The sequence below is a fragment of the Girardinichthys multiradiatus genome, chromosome 2 (assembly GCF_021462225.1).
Source record: "Girardinichthys multiradiatus isolate DD_20200921_A chromosome 2, DD_fGirMul_XY1, whole genome shotgun sequence".
Taxonomy (NCBI): domain Eukaryota; kingdom Metazoa; phylum Chordata; class Actinopteri; order Cyprinodontiformes; family Goodeidae; genus Girardinichthys; species Girardinichthys multiradiatus.
In genome coordinates, this window is record NC_061795.1 from 6,032,662 (window position 1) to 6,053,357 (window position 20,696).

The following is a 20,696-nucleotide window of genomic DNA, read 5'->3' on the forward strand; positions in this document are numbered from 1 at the left end:
GGTTCAAATATACTTACACACATACATAAACTACATTTAAACTGTTTTCCTAGCACATTTTATGGTGTCATGGGCAAAAGGAAGGGCAAGAAAAGTCAGAAACATTTTCATATTGCCTTGCAAAGTTATCATTCCTCTTTAAAATTGTAATATTCTATCATATTACAACTACAAACTTCAGTATACTTCATGGGATTTAATTTGATAGACCAACACAAAGTAGTGGCTAATCGTGCAGATTAAGAGAAAGTTTATAGTTTTTTATGTATTCAGCCTGTCATAATGTGCTGGCTTATTGGACCAACGTGCAGATCAGACCATGGGAGCCACATGGTGAGTTGCAGTGCTCTAATAATACTAAAGCTGGAAACTTACAGGCAATGACAGGACACGGAAACACAGGTGGGTATACAGACATGGAGCAGGTAGTACACAGGAGGATCCAGTGGTGAGCACTGAAAACCACAGAGTATAAATATGGAGGCAAGGTGGAGAATAGACAAATGAACCAGAATAGCTAATCAGATGGAATGTGAAGCAGCTGGTGGCTGGAAAATGCAGAGCAACTTCAGAAGGGAGACTAATTAAGACAAAGGAGCAGAGAACTCCAGGTAAGTAGTATTAAAATCTAAATACAAGAATAATCTAATCTAATAAAAATAACAGTAACTAAGCAGATAAGGGCAGAGAAATAGACAAGAATCTCAAAACACAAACACCTAACACAGCAAGATCATGACACAGTCCCCTGAGTCAATGCTTTGCAGAATCACCATTTGCTGCAATCACAGCTGCAAGACCTTTGGGGTATGTTTCTACCAACTTTACTCACCTAGAGGCTGAAATTCTTGCCCATTCTTCTTTGCAAAAAAGATTATCAATAATAGTTAAGGCTGGACTTTGGCTGGACCATTCTAACACATGCATATTCTTTAAGATAAACCCTTCAGTTGGAAATCTGTCCACGTTTAGGGTTTTCGTCCAGCTGGAAGGTAAACCTCTTAGCCTTTCTTTCAGCATTGCCCTGTGTTTATCCTCATCCATCCTCCCATCAACTCTTTCAGCTTTTCCTGTCGCTGCTGAAGGAAAGCGTGCCAACAGCACGATGCTGGAACCACCATGTCTCACTATAGGGATGGTGTTTTCAGGGTAATCTGCCCTGTCAGTTTTGCTCTACACATAGGACCGTGTATACATGCCCACTACATGTTTTTATGGCAAACGTTAAGCAAGTAGCTTTCTTCTAGCCATTAATGATAGTTGTCCTGTCAACACACTTCTTCACTTTAACTGTGGATTTCTGCCAATATAACTACGGGCCTTTTGACTGCTTTTCTGATGCCTTCTTTGCCCAAGCTGACAGTTTAAGTGCCATGTCTTGGAAGGTTTGCAGCTGTGCCATACTCTTCTTGTTTGATGATTGTTAGATGATGGATTGAATAGTGCTCTGTAAGAGGTTCAGAATTTGGGATATTGCTTTAGAATTCTATTCTAGTAATGGAACTAATGGCTTTTTGAAGGGAAAAGAATCTTCAGGATCCGTTCGCTTCAAAGAGCCATTCTAAAGAGCCATTGAAATGATCTTTTGAAAATGTACATATTTTGAAGAACAATTAGTTTTACCCTTAACATAAAGTCATATCCAATAAATTAGAATATGCAATGGCTCATTAGTTAGATTAAAACTACATTTCTAAACTAACCACCTATAGGGAGGTACTTTTTAATTAAGCCCACATTTCTGTGTTACAAAATGCTTTTTTATCAGTCTGATGTAATATTCTAATCCTAAATGTCATATTTTCATTAGCTGAAGTAAAAAATAATCATAATTAACAGAAATACAGGCTGTAAAACATCAGTCTATCTGTAAATAGTCTTTATAATGTGTTTTACCAACTGAATTGAGTTAGTGAAATAAATGAACTTTTAAAATTCAAATCTATTGAATATTAATGTTGTGTTAAATATATTCATTTTTGGGAAACCTGACTTGTGTGGGTGAAATTTAGAATTAGAACTAAATCTGTATTTAAGTAATCTTAATATATTTATCTAAAAAGCACAAAATAAAACCACAGTATGTTCATGCAAAAGATTTTTATTAAATCAAGTATAAAATATCAAAACATAAATATCAAATAACAATGTAGTCCTTTACTAAAAGTGTTGTGTGCATTAATAGCATTTTAATGCAACATGTAATATAGAAACAAAATAAAGAAAGCAAAATAAAACAAAATAGAAGAAAAACGTCCACTTGAGTTGCTTTGGCAGAAATAAAAATCACCAACTGCAGCATTAAATATAACTATGAGGGCAACACACTAACGGCAAACAACACTTAACCAAATAAAGTGTGCAAACTTTTTTTGCGCCAGTTGTTGTTTCATCTTTGAGCAACAAGCACACTGTGACTGTTCTTCTTTATCCCACTGCGTGTGTCGCCATAGCAGCCAGGTCTCACACAGCGCCTGGCACCCTGCAGCCATGACAGGTGACGGAAAAAAACAGTGAGCAATGAGCACGTCTGCTGTATGCTCATACCTCTCTCCCTTTTGGTTTTCTTATTTAATTGCCTTAGTAATATTACATAATTTGAAATTAAATTATATTTAAAAAGTAGCATTAAAAGAAACCAAAGTAGTAAAAAACAAAGGATGGCTCTCACTAACTAAGACCCGAGTCCTATTGCTCAAGGTAAGGAGCCGTTCAAAAAATTGATTCGTTAGTGAACGTCACATCACTGTTCTCTACAACTTTCTTCCTGACTTGTCTGCTGTGTTCTTTTATGTGCCCTTCAAGTGTCTTTATGATGCTGTTTTTTGACCGATGTTCTCCACCAAACCTTTGAAGTCTTTACAGTTGCATTCATAGTGAGATGAAATTACGCCCAGGTGGACTCATTTTTCTCTTCTATTTGTGAATAAAAAACCTTTTCCTTCCACTTAAGTTATGTACTACATTGTGTTGGTCAAACACATTAAATCACAGCAAATACGAAGGAATTATTGATTGTAATTACAATATAAAATAGTTTATAAATACTTTTGCAAGGAACATTATGGCACAGAAAAATGTGTAGTCAAGATGTGAGCTGCAAATAGCCATTTAACCAAAGATTAGTAGGGGTGTGTTTAGATATTGGTGGACTAATTGGTGGACTAATTTTGACCCTCTGATTTGCTTTCTGTGTGGTTTAAAGAAAATCCACCATAAATTAAAACTGAAACACCTAGCTTCTTGCTTATAAGATTCATTAAAGTTGTTGATTACAACAGTTTAAATAAGTAATTTAAATCCTGAAATAATTTCATTCATGCCCATGATGAGTTTATGTAAACATCCCTTGTTCTTAAAGCTTTACATTATCACACAAATAATTAACTGTATCTCTTAAAGAGCAGTATACAGTATGAGAGAGCAGGCAGTATGAGGCCTCAGCCAATCACCCAACAGGTATAGAAAAGCACTTGATTGCTTTTTCAATTCTTAAATACCTGTCAACTTGCGGTGGTGGTAGAAAGGACCCATAAGCACACAACCAAAAGTAAGTCTGGCAGAGTTTAAGGGAAAGTGGTAAGAAAAGTTATCTGAGACTGACTGAAAGAAGTGGCTAAACAAACAACAGGAAGCACAGACCAGGAACACAAAATAAAAAGCAAAATTAACAAGCACAAAAAATCACAAAAACAGAAAAACTAGCACAAAACCTCAAAAATACAAAACCAAGCCCAACACATGATGGACCTAAAGAACAAACACGGTACACAAAACTCAACCCCACCTGAGGCATAGCTTCTAGGCATTCCAAAAAATATAAAAAATATAACTAAGAAAACTAAAATTAAATCCAAAATCCAACGGGAGGAGAAGTTCCCAAAAGGAGAGAACAAAACAAATCACTTGAGAAAGATGATCTGTAGGCCATCAAGACAAGTAAGTAGTCATGAGGGTGGTTTGAAGGCCCCAGAGACCAGCAATGGGGCTCTGGAGGCTGCAGGATATGGCAAAAGAGCACTGGAGGGTAGTCAGTAGATAATAAGCAAAGGAACATTTACCTCCAGTTGAGGTTTGACCTCGACACCCCTTAGGGACCAGAGAAGCAATCACTTACTTGTAAACCCAGGTATCTCCAACACCCTCGGCAGGAACATAAACGTGCAGAAGTAGCTAATCGTCAGCTCCTTTGGCAAGATCTCAGCTAGAGGTGTTTCATCCAATTCCCTGTTTGGAGATAGACCACCTTGACATCTACAAAAGGAGCAAAGGTGAAGCAGAACATGCCAATGGCTGACCAACCTGGATCGACTTAACGGACCCTCCAAGACTAAAGAAGGGGGATGAGGAACGTGACAGCGATGGTGAGCCTTAACCTTTACGAGAGCTGTGAAGCTCTGGGGAAGAGTGGGTGAACACCACATTTACTGGGCTTCCTTTCCAGTCCTAAACCCTAGAAAGATGTCTTCCTCCAATTCGCTATAACCATCAAGGGAGACAGCAAGATGTCTACATTCTGGATGTGGTCCTTTTTGCCCCCTGCTTTATCTCCTTGACGTGGCCTTCATTGCTGCCCTGGGTCGAGGACGAGGTAAATTAACCCTCACTGGGAGGAGAAAGGTTTAACATTCATGTGAAACAACCACCAGATACCTGAGCAGTTTAAGTTTTTTTATGAAATGAGAAAAATTAATATTTTGTCAGGGGATTCTGCTTAGCTGATCAGGTTCTCTAGAACATCTTGGTGGAAGAGAAACCAGGCTAAAGATTCCAGTAATGGCTTAATTATTAAGCCATTACTGGAATCTTTATTATAAAATTCTCACATCTATTAAGCCTTTATAGATGTGAGAATTTTATAATAATTTTCCAACTTCACTGCAGGAAGAGGCTGAATTGTGAAGGTTGGTGACTTATTCCAGTTGGAGGAGTTTTCTGGAACCTGATCACCATGAGTTCTTCACTGACTGACAAACAGCTTCACCCTCCAATTTTCTGCTTCAACAAATAGAGCTGCCTTAGCAATGTCAAAAGCAAAAAAGTGTATTGTCCCTTTTTAAAATCAAGATGTTCCCTTGTAAATAAACACAGATCAATATAAAATAAATGAAAACAACAGTATATTTTCTGATATATATTGTACTCTAAAACAAGCTTTATGAATAAATAACAGTTAAAAAGGAATTAGACATTAGATGTAACAAGTGCTGGATGTTTATAGCAGGATATGATCAATTCTAATAAGATATAAACAAAGATTATCAATGAGGACACACTCAGAGTTAGTTAGCCTCTATTTTCAGTATGTTTGGTGTAATAGACAGTCTGTCAACTGTGCATGTTGAGGTACAATCAGGGGGATACTAAACAACTGAGGGAGAGTCTGAGAAACAAACTTGTCAACTTGAGAAAAATGTCAACTAAACACAGAATAAACTCGTGGATCACAGGGTTAGACTGAAAATAAGAGTCTAAACCAGGGACAAGTCTTCTGGGGAGCTACTATCCTGCACCTGAATCAGATGAATGCCTCATTAGCAAGCCTCTGCACAGCAAAATGTGTCCAATGCTGATGAGGGAATTCAGTCAATTGATTCAGGTGTGTCAGAGCAGGGGTGCAAAAAGTTGCAGAATAGTAGCTCTTGAGGACTGGACTCGGGCACCCCTGGTCTAAAGTAAAATACACAGAGAAGAGAACACAAGAAATACCTAAGGAACTCAACACAACGGAATAAACCAACATGGAAAGATCTTAATGACAAGAGTAAACACCTCTAAATGATCAAAATACCAACACATGTGAGGATCAAAAATTACACCTATGCATCACAACCCTATTGTCCTTAAGAAACCACAAAAATACTTAAAACATCATAAATTATCATACGAATTCTTTGAGATATGTCAAAAAATGAAATACTCTGAGGCAGTACTTCATTTGAATATCAGATGTTTGATATACAGGTCCTTCTCAAAATATTAGCATATTGTGATAAAGTTCATTATTTTCCATAATGTCATGATGGAAATTTAACATTCATATATTTTAGATTCATTGCACACTAACTGAAATATTTCAGGTCTTTTATTGTCTTAATACGGATGATTTTGGCATACAGCTCATGAAAACCCAAAATTCCTATCTCACAAAATTAGCAAATTTCATCCGACCAATAAAAAAAAAGTGTTTTTAATACAAAAAACGCCAACCTTCAAATAATCATGTACAGTTATGCACTCAATACTTGGTCGGGAATCCTTTTGCAGAAATGACTGCTTCAATGCAGCGTGGCATGGAGGCAATCAGCCTGTGGCACTGCTGAGGTCTTATGGAGGCCCAGGATGCTTCGATAGCGGCCTTTAGCTCATCCAGAGTGTTGGGTCTTGAGTCTCTCAACGTTCTCTTCACAATATCCCACAGATTTTCTATGGGGTTCAGGTCAGGAGAGTTGGCAGGCCAATTGAGCACAGTGATACCATGGTCAGTAAACCATTTACCAGTGGTTTTGGCACTGTGAGCAGGTGCCAGGTCGTGCTGAAAAATGAAATCTTCATCTCCATAAAGCTTTTCAGCAGATGGAAGCATGAAGTGCTCCAAAATCTCCTGATAGCTAGCTGCATTGACCCTGCCCTTGATAAAACACAGTGGACCAACACCAGCAGCTGACACGGCACCCCAGACCATCACTGATTGTGGGTACTTGACACTGGACTTCTGGCATTTTGGCATTTCCTTCTCCCCAGTCTTCCTCCAGACTCTGGCACCTTGATTTCCGAATGACATGCAGAATTTGCTTTCATCCGAAAAAAGTACTTTGGACCACTGAGCAACAGTCCAGTGCTGCTTCTCTGTAGCCCAGGTCAGGCGCTTCTGCCGCTGTTTCCGGTTCAAAAGTGGCTTGACCTGGTGAATGCGGCACCTGTAGCCCATTTCCTGCACACGCCTGTGCACGGTGGCTCTGGATGTTTCTACTCCAGACTCAGTCCACTGCTTCCGCAGGTCCCCCAAGGTCTGGAATCGGCCCTTCTCCACAATCTTCCTCAGGGTCCAGTCACCTCTTCTCGTTGTGCGGCGTTTTCTGCCACACTTTTTCCTTCCCACAGACTTCCCACTGAAGTGCCTTGATACAGCACTCTGGGAACAGCCTATTCGTTCAGAAATTTCTTTCTGTGTCTTACCCTCTTGCTTGAGGGTGTCAATAGTGGCCTTCTGGACAGCAGTCAGGTCGGCAGTCTTACCCATGATTGGGGTTTTGAGTGATGAACCAGGCTGGGAGTTTTAAAGGCCTCAGGAATCTTTTGCAGGTGTTTAGAGTTAACTCGTTGATTCAGATGATTAGGTTCATAGCTCGTTTAGAGACCCTTTTAATGATATGCTAATTTTGTGAGATAGGAATTTTGGGTTTTCATGAGCTGTATGCCACAATCATCCGTATTAAGACAATAAAAGACTTGAAATATTTCAGTTAGTGTGCAATGAATCTAAAATATATGAATGTTAAATTTTCATTATGGAAAATAATGAACTTTATCACAATATGCTAATATTTTGAGAAGGACCTGTAGATTGCACCCTAATAACTCATGTCCTTAAATTTTCAATAAAACAGCACATGTATGAGTTATTCTAATCTCTGATCACCTCATGCACCACTCAGCACTCTGTTCTCTCAGCACCACGTGCTTGTCAAATTTCATCTCTGCCAGCACACAGCTTAATAGAACCAGATAAGCTCTACCAGGGGTGTGGTACAACTATCTTGACTTCATCATTTCCACGCCCCAAGAAGCTCACCTCTGGTCCTAAGTGTCCAAGACTAATGGTTAGAGATCTCATGACTACAAAAACAACGACCAACCTTTTAAACCAGGTGTTTGCGATAACCTTATGGTTGAACAAGATGTTAATTAGTGACAGCCCTGAATGGGAATTGAAGTCCCGCAAAGTTAGATCAGAGTGCAAAGATTATTCCCACTAATAAAGCAAGCAAACTCAAACATTGAGTAGGTGAGATGGGGGTCATTAATAAACTTGCCAATATCTGCAGTCTTGATTGCAGACTGTAATGGAGTCCAAAACTTCTTCGCAGAACACTTTGGTAGAACATGACTCTTTCTCTCCACTCAATAGCTATATAATCCATGCCCTTCATAAAGTCATTGAGTATACCTGTTATATTCTGTTGACATCACCTTAGCTGGTATTCTTACTGTGCTCCACTAATAGGTTCAGCCAGACATGGGGGATGTTGACTACGGTTCAACCAAACAGTATAGAGGAAAGCTTCTCTACTCGTTGGGGTACAATGCCACTCTGTCTGAGGTACGCTCTGTGAACTGCTGGGATAAAATAACATTGCATATACACTAAGAGATATATACACTTTATCATTTAATGGTTTTCTTCATGTTTATTACCACTTATATTGTACGTAGATTCTCATTGAAGACCTCAAAACATTCAGAGTTCATTCATAGTTTTGTTGCCTTTGGTGAGAATCTACAATGTAAGTAGTCATGAAAGTAAAGAGACCCATTAAGTGAGAAAGTGTAACTAAGACCTTTGACCGGTAGTGTAGATAGAATGAGAGAGATAGAGATGATGATGTAAAAACTAACATAAGTTTATCATAGAAAAAATATAACTCATGAAGTGTATTAAATAAGTACATTTATAATTAGGACATGTATTTTCTGCTCTTAGAACTGTCCTTAACAGTCATTTTGGCAATGGGCTGTCCTGTAAGCATCTCTGTTACCATCATTGCTGGCTTGTACTGTTCTCTAAGTACACCTAGAGTATTTGTTTTATATGACCCATATAGAAGTGATAAAAGTCAGCTCAGTTATGCTCTGTTTTGTTTTACAGCTTACAGTGGGGATCAAACAAGCTGTCAATTTGAAAGCAATGGACTTGGGAGGAAGCTCTGATCCATATGTCAAAGTCTACATCCTCCCGGAAAAGTTCAAGGTTTTTGAGACTAAAGTCTTCAAAAACACACTGAACCCCTTCTTCAATGAGCAGTTCACCTTTCAGGTAGAAGGTTCTTGTTAAATGTTGTTTCAATGTTATGGCAAAAAGTGCAACAGGAAAACCCAATTCTATATTCAGAATATTTGATCTGTAGCAAAATTTCATGAGGTTTAATGCTCTTCCCACAGAGTCTGAGAATGAAAAATATTTCTGCAAGGGTAACATTGCATATGGAACAAAGAGTCAGAAAGGGCTGTCAGTAAAACTATCAAAACATCCGTCCATCCATCTTCTAAACCCACTTCTTCCATACAGGGTTGCGAGGGAGCTGATGCCTATCTCCAGCGTTCTACTTGTTATCCTAAAGTTTGAAATGAAACTTGAATATATGAAATGAAAGTCTGCATATCTTAAACAAAACACAATTGGAGATCACGAAGAAAGGACGATAATCTTTACATCTATAGCTACATGCGTGTGACTGCAGGAGAGCAATACACCGGACTCACCAAGGAGCCAAGCTGCAGCAATGCTAAATGTTGCATAATAATAATAATAATAATAGTAATTAATAATAATAATAATAATAATAATAATGTTGCATCTTCTTTTTCACAAAGTTCTCAACAATGACTTTCTGTATTTCTGCTGGTATGGGGAGTTATTACATGAAGTTGTTCAATATGAGCAGCAACAGTGTTATGCAAACCATATTAACATTCAATAATAAAAAAAAAAGACTTATTTCCAATTACCATTTAAATGAAGATATCTTAAATACAACTTTCTATCCACGGTGTACATTCTAGGGTTATACAAACACAGGATTCAGGCTTCCCACATAACCCAGCCTAGTTCCAGCACCTCACAGTTAGTCGACACATCCTCTAAATCCACCAGGCTGCTACCTGGTTCTAGTTCCCGCACAAAACAAACAAACAAACAAAAAAAAAAACACTGCAGGCCCTCCCTCCCAATATTTCCATAGGTCATCCCCACACCACCAGTAGGAAGAAACAGGGACATGTCTACTGACCTAAAGGACATAAACAAGGGGGGGAAACAAGACCTATGAGGAAAAATAAACTAAACACAAGGAATATAAATAAACCTGGTTGAACAGAAAGTAAACAAACTCAAACCTAACAGACAGATCCTGACAGGTCCCCATACCTTTTCGTCCCCAGTCAACCAAGATCCAGAGACTGTAACTTTCTTGGTGAGGTCAGATTCCATTTCATTTTATGTTTTCAAACTTCAATTGAAAATATTCAGACTTCAGTTCTATATATTCCAAAATGTTATTCAGCACATTCTGTTGGACTAATTTAGACTTTATTCTATTTATTCAAGTTTAATATTTAAACTTTCTTTTCATTAGACACTAATTTCAACTTCTAGGGTACCTATATAAGGTGCTGAGAAAAAGTGTTTGCCCTCTTGAATATTTGTTTACTTTTCTCTACCACTCCTAAATATTTCAGATTTTTTTTAAATATTAATACCCGACAAAGATAATCTTCATAAATACAAAATGCAATTTTTAACGTTGATTTTATTTATTAAATCTAAATGTCATGATATGTTATTACAGTTCATGTTTAGATTCATCACTCCACCCTTGTGTTTGAATTACTTTCTTGGATTCCTGTGTTATATGAGTTCCTTCTATTTCCTTATAATTATGGTTCCTCCCTGTTTATGTTCCTCAGTTCGTTTCATAAATAACTCTTTAACTCATCATGTGGCTCCCTCGCCCTGCTCTGCACCTTGGTCCAGCACAACTCCAGCAAACCCTGACCCAAAAGCTATCCAAATCAACCTTAACACATGTAAAAAATAATTACATTCTAAACCTTCTAAACCTATAAACAAACTGGCTTTGACTCTTTAACACTTCTTTGTAGAATTGTTTTCAGTCGGCAACATCTGAGGAGTTTCAAGATGGGACAACCTGTGTTAGGTCATGCCACAGGTTCTTAAGAAAAGAAACTATTTTTTAAAAAGATATCCCTTACACATTATCTCTCTATCTTTTGGGATATTGACTAACAAAGGATCTTAAGCCTAAAAAACTTAGAAATGATCATTTTTAGCCTAACTGTATTCAAGTGAGCCCAACATTATTCATATACCTAGCAGATTTAGGTTTATACTAATCTTTTATTTTAATTCTTGTGTTTGGAAGCAATATAGATGTTTTCAAATGGCCCGACCAGAGTCCAGACTTTGGAAGTATCTATGGAAGTATCTAGAGATTAGGGAGATGGTAAGGAGGCTGTCCAACCTTAAAGACCTGGAGCTCATTGCCAAAGATAGATTATCCAAATACGAGTGGAAAGGAGGAAAAGCTGCTCTGAAGAATTTTGTACACAACCATTTTAACATGCCATTTTTAAAATAAAATGCACATAAAAACTAAACTTTTTTTTAAATTGATGCTTGTTTTTTGATATTATTTTAAGAGATGCCTGTCTCATTTCCTATTCGTAGCAAAAATGGAAATGAAAATAAATATTAATCTAAATCTGCGTGTTAATCGTGATAAATGTTGGCCATGGTGTCATTCACTAAGACAGTGTTTAGTACATAAAATCAAATTGAACTGTAATATTCCTCATCATCAGTAGGTATCACATAAGCTGATGCTTAAATTTGTTTAAATTAGTTAAAAAGAAACAGCCTTTAATACAATTATTATTTTGCAGCTATCCAAGTCCACCCTTCAGAAGTCCACAGCCGTAATGAAGGTGTTTGACTTTAATCGCTTTACCAAACATGAGATCATCGGTGAGCTCAGAGTACAGCTCTGCAACATCGACTGGAACCATGTCATCGAGGAGTGGCAAGACCTTGCAAAGCCTGCCAAGTTTGAGGTGTCATTTTCGTACTGTTTTTTTCTAAAAGCTCTACAGGTGCCATTAAGGTAAAAGTGGAATGTTTTCTTTATTGTGTATTGAAATTTGTTATAACACAGGAGCTTGATTGGCTTCTTACAGTAAGAAGGTCCTGGGTTCAATCATAGTAAATGGACTTCCCTTGTATAACACTGCTGTAGTCATACCCAACCTCCTAAAGCATTTCTGCACTTCAGTTGGCAAGCTGCACTCACAATGCTCATACATTCACACACCAATATGCAGATCTGTAGACAATTTGGGATTAAGTGCCTTGCCCAAGGCCCAGGCTGGACTTGAGCTCATTACCGTTTGATTACCAGATGACTATTTCCTCTTTTGAATGGAGTCTTTTAGTGTGGAGTTTACAGTTTATCTGTCCATATGTTTGTCTGTCTGTCTGTCTGTCTGTCTGTCTGTCTGTCTGTCTGTCTGTCTGTCTGTCTGCCTGCCTGCCTGCCTGCCTGCCTGCCTGCCTGTCTGTCTGTCTGTCTGTCTGTCTGTCTGTCTGTCTGTCTGTCTGTCTGTCTGTCTGTCTGTCTGTCTGTCTGTCTGTCTGTCTGTCTATCTATCTATCTATCTATCTATCTATCTATCTATCTATCTATCTATCTATCTATCTATCTATCTATCTATCTATCTATCTATCTATCTATCTATCTATCTATCTATCTATCTATCTATCTATCTATCTATCTATCTATCTATCTATCTATCTATCTATCTATCTATCTATCTATCTATCTATCTATCTATCTATCTATCTATCTATCTATCTAATAGAAGAATAGTATAGGACTTTGCTTTGTTAAAACAGAGCCACTTATGAAACACCTAAAACAAAGGTAAGCTAATATTGATCATTATAAATGCTGATGGCAGGAAGGACTTGTTTCTACGTTGAGTCCTGCACTGAGGTGGTACCAGTCTATGACTGAAGGTGCTCTCCCTACTCTATGCCGTGGTCTCAGTGCCAAAATAAAGACTATTGCACACACAGCGGTGGCTACTTCCTTGTTAATTTTGGCACTGATATTGCACGCCACACCCTATGTGATATACTTGAAAACTTTGGCTTGACTCAAAATGTTAATTAGCTGACATAGATAGGGGAACTGCGCCATCTACCTTTAAAAAAGAGAAGAAAAAAGGCAGGGTAGTCACTAGCCTCTCCAATGCTATCGCCAGCCTCTTCAAAGCTAACACAAGTGAGTACTTGCCTTCTCATTTGCTGGGGCCAGCCGCTCAGTTACCAGTGCCAGCCTATCGTTAATCAGATCAGTAGCCCGTTGGGTATGCAATAGTCTTCATTGTGGCACTGATACCGCGCCATACCTATGTGACACACTTAAAAATTTTGGCTTGACTCAACATGTTAAATAGTCCCCCTAACACATAGGAACCTATGTATTATGGACTTAATCATCTGTAAGAGTCTGAACATTTCCAAGGTCTTTGTGGCTGATGTTACCCTATCTGGCTACTTTTTTGTTATCCTTGAAAGTGTCATTTCCATCAACCCAGTTAGACAAAGAGATATTATAAGTAAATGTTTTTTAAGGACAATTCAACTGAAACATTTAATTGAATTTACTATTCCATTTCCACTTCATCCTGTGACTCCATGGATGAGCTGCTAGATAACTTCCTTTCTAAAATTCAGACATCATTGACTCCATTTCTGCCATAAAGGTAAAGGTTGTCTCTTGTAAGAAGAAATCTGCATGGTGAAATGATCCATAAGTGAGAAGTGAGAAACGAGAGTGTCAAAAAGCTGAATAGAGGTGGCGAAAGACTGGACTCCAGGTTCACTGTGACATCTATAGAGAGACTTCACATGTTTTATTTACAACCAAAAATATGCAAGTGAAGCTTTTTTTTTTTTTTTTTTTTACTGAAATCATCAAAAAAAAGGAGGCCTGCAATTAATTTGCTAACTTCAGCAGCGGTGCCCCCCAGGGGTGTGTTCTCTCTCCCACTCCTCTTGTCCCTCTACACAAATGACTGCACCTTAGCGGACTTGCCTGTAAAACTCTTGAAGTTTGCAGATGACACCACTGTTATTGGACTGTTCCAGGACAGTGATGAGTCTGCATACAGACAGGAGGTGGATCGTCTGGTACACTGGTGTGGTCAGAACCACCTGGAACTTAACCCACTCAAGATAGTAGAGATGATGGTGGACTTTAAGAGAACACCACCCCCACATACCCCCCTCACCATCCTCAGCAACACTGTGTCTGCTGTGGACCAGTTCCGGTTCCTAGGAACCACCATTTCTCGAAACCTGAGATGGTCCTCACACGTAGACAATGTTCAGAAGAAGACCCAGCAGAGACTGTACTTCCTGAGGCAACTCAAGAAGTTCAACCTTCCACAGGAGCTGCTGGTCATCTTCTGCACTGCCATCATTCAGTCTGTCCTGTCTTCGTCCATCTCAGTGTGGTTTGGCTCATCCTCCAAACAGGACAGGTCCAGACTGCAATGAACAATCAGGTCTGCAGAGAGAATCATCAGGGCTGACCTTCCCTCTATCCAGGACTTATATAGGTCTAGAGTCAGGACACGGTAGACTAAAATCTCTGCAGACCCCACACACCCTGCACACAAACTGTTTAGGCTTTTACCATCAGGTGGCGCTACAGAGTGCTGTCTGCTAAAACCAGCCATCACAGAGACACTTTCTTCCCCCAGGCTGTTTCTCTGATGAAAACCTGACAGTCAGAGTTCCAGAGCAAGACCAAGCATACTTGGACTGATCTCACATTATAATCTATTGTAAAGTCAATTGTGTATATACGGTGCATTGCGAAAGTACTCAGCCTCCTTGAACTGGTCAACGTCTTGCCACATTTCAGGCTTCAAACATAAAGATGTAAAATTCTAATTTTTTGTGAAGAATCAACAACAAGTAAGACACAATCGTGAAGTGGAATGAAATTTATTGGATTTGTCAAACTTTTTTAACAAATAAACTGAAAATGGGGCGTGCAATATTATTTGGCCCCCTTGCGTTAATACTTTGTAGCTCCACCCTTTGCTGCAATTACAGCTGCAAGTCGCTTGGGGTATGTCTCTATCAGTTTTGCACATCGAGAGACTGAAATTCTTGCTCATTCTTCCTTGCTAAACAGCTGGAGCTCAGTGAGGTTGGATGGAGAGCGTTCATGAACAGCAGTCTTCAGCTCTTTCCACAGATTCTCGATTGGATTCAGGTCTGGACTTTGACTTGGCCATTCCAACACCTGGATATATTTATCTGTGAACCCTTCCATTGTAGATTTGGCTTTATGTTTTGGATCATTGTCTTGTTGGAAGATAACTCTCCGTCCCAGTCTCAGGTCTCTTGCAGACTCCAACAGGTTTTCTTCCAGAATGGTCCTGTATTTGGCCCCATCCATCTTCCCATCAATTTTGACCATCTTCCCTGTCCCTGCTGATGAAAAGCAGGCCCAAACCATGATGCTGCCACCCCCACCATGTTTGACAGTGGGGATGGTGTGTTCAGGGTGATGAGCTGTGTTGCTTTTACGCAAAACATATCGTTTTGCATTGTGGCCAAACAGTTCGATTTTGGTTTCATCTGACCAGAGCACCTTCTTCCACATGTTTGGTGTGTCTCCCAGGTGGCTTGTGGCAAACTTTAAACAAGACTTTTTATGGATATCTTTGAGAAATGGCTTTCTTCTTGCCACTCTTCCATAAAGGCCAGATTTATGCAGTGTACGACTGATTGTTGTCCTATGGACAGACTCTCCCACCTCAGCTGTAGATCTCTGCAGTTCATCCAGAGTGATCATGGGCCTCTTGGCTGCATCTCTGATCAGTCTTCTCCTTGTTCGAGATGAAAGTTTAGAGGGACGGCCGGGTCTTGGTAGATTTGCAGTGGTCTGATACTCCTTCTATTTCAATATGATTGCTTGCACAGTGCTCCTTGGGATGTTTAAAGCTTGGGAAATCTTTTTGTATCCAAATCTGGCTTTAAACTTCTCCACAACAGTATCTCGGACCTGCCTGGTGTGTTCTTGGTCTTCATGATTCTCTCTGCGCTTTGAACAGAACCCTGAGACTATCACAGAGCTGGTGCATTTATACGGAGACTTGATTACACACAGGTGGATTCTATTTATCATCATCAGTCATTTGGGACAACATTGGATCATTCAGAGATCCTCAATGAACATCTGGAGTGAGTTTGCGGCACTGAAAGTAAAGGGGCCGAATAAAATTGCACGCCCCAATTTTCAGTTTTTTATTTGTTAAAAAAGTTTGACACATCCAATGAATTTCATTCCACTTCACGATTGTGTCCCACTTGTTGTTGATTCTTCACAAAAAATTAGGATTTTATATCTTTATGTTTGAAGCCTGAAATGTGGCAAGAGGTTGAAAAGTTCAAGGGGGCCAAATACTTTCACAAGGCACTGTATGTAGATTAAAAAACTATTCTTTATTATTGAGAGCAAAGTGTACCAGAGTCAAATTCCTTGTTTGTCTGAACAAACTTGGCAATAAAGCTGATTCTGCTTTTTTACTGAGAAAATTCAGATTAGAAGAGTAGTCCAGAAGAGTAGTCCAGGTCCTCCTCTTGCTGTCTCAATATTTTACCCAGCTATCTCTAAGAAGATTTTGCCAATTATAGTATCTGATTTGATTCAAATAATAAACTCATCCATGTTGTCTGGTGTTTTCCTTGAGGCCTTAAAACAGCAGTTGTCAAACCCAAGTTGAAAAAGAATAATATGGACAAATTGATATAGCAACTTTACAGCCTTATCTCAAATCTCGGCATTTATCAGTAAGGTTATTGAAAAAGCTGCATTTGAACAGTTAAATACTTTCTTAACAATAACCAGCCACTTTGACATCTTCCAATCAGGTTTCCATGCCTACCACAGTACCGAGACTGTCCTTGTCAAGGTGTTCAATGCCATCTGCATAAATGCAGACTTTGGAACATTTACAGTGCTCATATTACTGGACCTTAGTGCAGCATTCGACACTGTTTATCATGTTATATTATTGAAGCGACTGGAGAACTGAGTCGATCTGTCTGGTACAGCACTTGACTGGTTTGAGTCTTATTTGAAGGGCAGCATGATCGGATTGGGGGCATACCATGGAGGGATGCACTGACCTGTACAGAATAAATGATGGAACCCTGACTGCCATTATGTATCAGAAATAAATCCTTAGACCCATTGTTAGACCCTTTGCAGTGGCAGTGGGTCCTGGGTTCCTCCTGGAGCATCATAATGTCTGGCCTCATGTGGCAAGAGGCAGGCAAGTAATTTCTGGAGGATGAAGGAATTGATACCACTGACTGGCCTCCACGCTCCCCTGACCTAAGTCCAATAGAACATCTGTGGGACATCATGTTTAGGTCTATATGATGCAACCAGGTTGCATTGTCTATGGGCTCAGTGATGCCTTGGTTGGGATCTGTGAGGAGATATCCTAAGACACTATATGTCATTGTATAGTGAGCATGCTCTGACGTTGTCAGCATGCATACAAGCACATGGGGGCCATACAAACTGCTGAGTGTCATTCTGAGTGGCTGGAATGGCATTTCAGCAAATTGGACTAGCCTGCTGCATCAGTTTTTCATCTTTAATTTCTTGGTTGATTTCAGGTTAAGCCTTCTGTGAGCTGATCATTTCCATCAAATCCTTTTGTTCCTAACACATTACCCAAACATACTTAAATTTTTTAATTGGGATCTTATGTGTGTACAAGGCATACACACATCATATTGAACATTTTTAAAGTTTAGTCAGTCATTCATCTTCATCATTTTTAAAGGTTTTTTACAATTTTCTGTTTGCTACATTATTCTATATCTGTTCATTCACAGTTTTTAAGCCTTCAGTGAGAATCTATGTACAGTGTTAATAGTCATGGAGATAAAGAAAACATATATATATATATATATATATTTATATATACATATATATATATATATATATATATATATATACACATACATGATTTGCTTTTTGTTTTTGTTCCTCTGCCTATTACATCCATTGTTATATTTTGTGGCTTTTCCAACCAGAAGGTCTAGTTCATAAAGATAGCATGATAGCCTAGTTGTGTATGTGCATGTATGGCATTGAGGCCAGATATGCTTTTGGCTGTAAATGGATGTAATGATTGCTGGCTTTACACACATTTAACATAGTTTCAGCAGTCAGTTTGCTTTCTGTGACCAAAATGTATGAGCACACGTTCAGTGTTTCAGTCTGACATTTTTTTATTGCAGGAAGAAAGCTTGGGGGAGATCTGCTTCTCCCTGTGCTATGTTCCAACAATTAGCAAGCTTACCATATTAATACTCGAGGCCAAAAACCTGAAGAGCATGGACATAGGAGGAAGCTCAGGTAAGACTAAAACATTAACCCGTATAATAATTTACGATGAGATAGGTCAGACTCAGTTTTGTTCCCAAATGTTTCTTAAAACACTTTTTTGGACATATTAAAGGAGCAGAAATAAAATAATTGGAGTTCACTGTCAGTTTGTTAAAGCTAATCAGTTTCAAACCTAGCTTTCAGTCTCATCAATGTAGCTACATTTTGTACATTCAAGCGATAGTAATTAATTAATAGCTAATTAATGAAATTCTTAAGCATGGCAACCAAAACCTGGTTAATCTGTTTTCTGTCTGAGCTCTGGGTATTGTTCAGGGACAGAGTTTATGAAATTTGATTCCAGAAATTCTGTGATTTTCTTCCACTTGATGTTTTATATAGATCCGTATGTGAAAGTACAGCTGGCTTTGGACAAGAGGAAGTGGAAGAAAAGAACAACATCTATTAAAAAGAAATCACTGAACCCCTATTTCAATGAGTCCTTTACTTTTGATGTGTCATTGGATCAAATACAGGTAAGAATTATTAGTTATATTTAATAAATTAGAAGATTATTGAAAAGTTCATTTGGTTTAGTAACTGAATTTTTTTGTAATTAAAATAAGTGAAACAGATGCTACAGATTGATTACACACAGACTGATGTTTTCCAGTCTTTGTTTCTGTTAATTATGATGATTTTCGATACCAGTTACAGAAGCTATAAGACCAATGTGGTAATGAGGGCTTAATAAATAGTATGTTTAATACCTCCGTAAAGGTTGTTATTTTGAAAAGGTGCTTTTTGATCTGACAAAAGAGCCTCATCGGAACACATAACCTATTTTACTGGAAATTATTATACAATTTTAAATTAAAATTGATGTTGCACAAAAAACTGCACTAAAAACTGTTAGTATACCAGTAGTAATATATATATATAAGAGAATTTAAGTACACCCTTTCATCAAACTTTTTGACAGGTGGGTGGGACTTCCGGTGAGGGCGGGATTTCCGGTGGGGGCCATATGGGCGCCATGTGGTTGCCACGTGGGCAGGAGGTCACGTGGTCAAGCAGGTGGTGTGTCCAAGGGGGGCGTAACAGTGGATGCTGATTGGTTGTCGTCATTAGGGGCAATACCTTAAATGAGTCAATTAAAACACAGGGGTGTGTTTGTTATAAATAGAACAAGACAAATATGGTATTATCGGAAACTGTTTGGCATCAGCACCAATTAAAAATAGAGGGGGTGTGTTTGTAAGCATCGTTAAACCTTGAATAACCCAATGAAAACAATAGGGCGTGCCTTAGTGTTTACTTTAAATACAGAGATAAAACTCTGCACTTTACATGCAGCCTTCGTTGGAAAAAAAAAGAACACCCGTTCAACAATGGCTAGAGTTAAGAGAGTTTATCGTCAAGCGGAGGAGAAACGCAACGCGTGCCAAGATGATGATGATGAACAAGCAACTGCATCATATACTTCCTCAACGGAGATACCTATCGGAATTCCCGTCGTGACATACTCTACCGATGATGAGGATCCAAAATCAACTTCAACAACCATGGTTGAAAATCAGACCTCGGTTCGGCCAAGAGGTATGTCAGTTCTGTGCGAAACCCCAGTGACCGTCTACCAGTATTCATCCCGTGAATTGAATGCTCCTAAGAAATCAACATACTACATCTGCAGGGTACAAAGACCCCCGTTCAAGACTCTGCAGGAAGAATGGTCTTTGGAGCCATATGGCCTGGTTGGCAGCTGGGGTTATATTTTCATGTATGAAATAGGAGAGCTTTGCCTGTATCAATTGGATCAAGACGAGGTATTTAATGGATCACTGGCTCTGTGTACACTCACCCACAGCGACTGGGCTGTGTTAAAGCTTGCAATCCCGCACCTTAATGATAGCCCTGAAAAAGTCTCAAGGCAGGAGAGGGAGAAAGAAGAAGAAGAAGAAAATGAACTGTCTCCTCGACCTGTAAAACGGGCGAGAATGTTTCATATACCATCCGATGTTGAAATAGCTGAGAGAGAACCTCTCTTTAGCGCAGTGTGGGGGTCAAAAACCACAGCAAATGGCCGCTGGTCTTTTCGGGCAAGCAGACGCAGGAACAACCGGACGAGTCCCTCAGATCTGTTTGTGTTGGAGGCTTTCAATCAGGACTGCGGCGTATTCAAGACAATGCTGGCTCTGCCGTTTGAAGCTTGGGCAGAGAAGATGAGTGAAATTGGACATCGTCTTTCCGACCTTTTCCAAAAGTCACGAAGTTGGATCGATGTCATGTCAGTGAAAAAAACGCTGACGTTTCCTGTTTTACGTTTAGAACGAACCCTCTTCTGAGGACACGCCCCTTCCTATGATATATATACGGGGGGATAACTGCAAGCTCACAGACACTGAGAATCGTATCATGAGAATGAGTGGACCGACACCATACAGGGATCTCTACAACCACCGAGCAGAGATC

General features: G+C 39.1%; 1 protein-coding gene across 2 annotated transcripts in view; it reads left to right on the forward strand.

Annotated features, from left to right (window-relative positions):
* The window catches only part of syt8 (synaptotagmin VIII), a 51,396-nt gene that overhangs the window by 11,520 nt on the left and 19,180 nt on the right, over positions 1-20,696 (forward strand). For both annotated transcript variants that reach the window (XM_047349131.1, XM_047349122.1), the window contains exons 4-8: positions 8,228-8,323; positions 8,870-9,037; positions 11,683-11,850; positions 18,137-18,254; positions 18,627-18,760. In XM_047349131.1, coding sequence (XP_047205087.1) covers positions 8,228-8,323; positions 8,870-9,037; positions 11,683-11,850; positions 18,137-18,254; positions 18,627-18,760 — 684 coding nt within the window. The remainder of the gene's footprint in view (positions 1-8,227; positions 8,324-8,869; positions 9,038-11,682; positions 11,851-18,136; positions 18,255-18,626; positions 18,761-20,696) is intronic.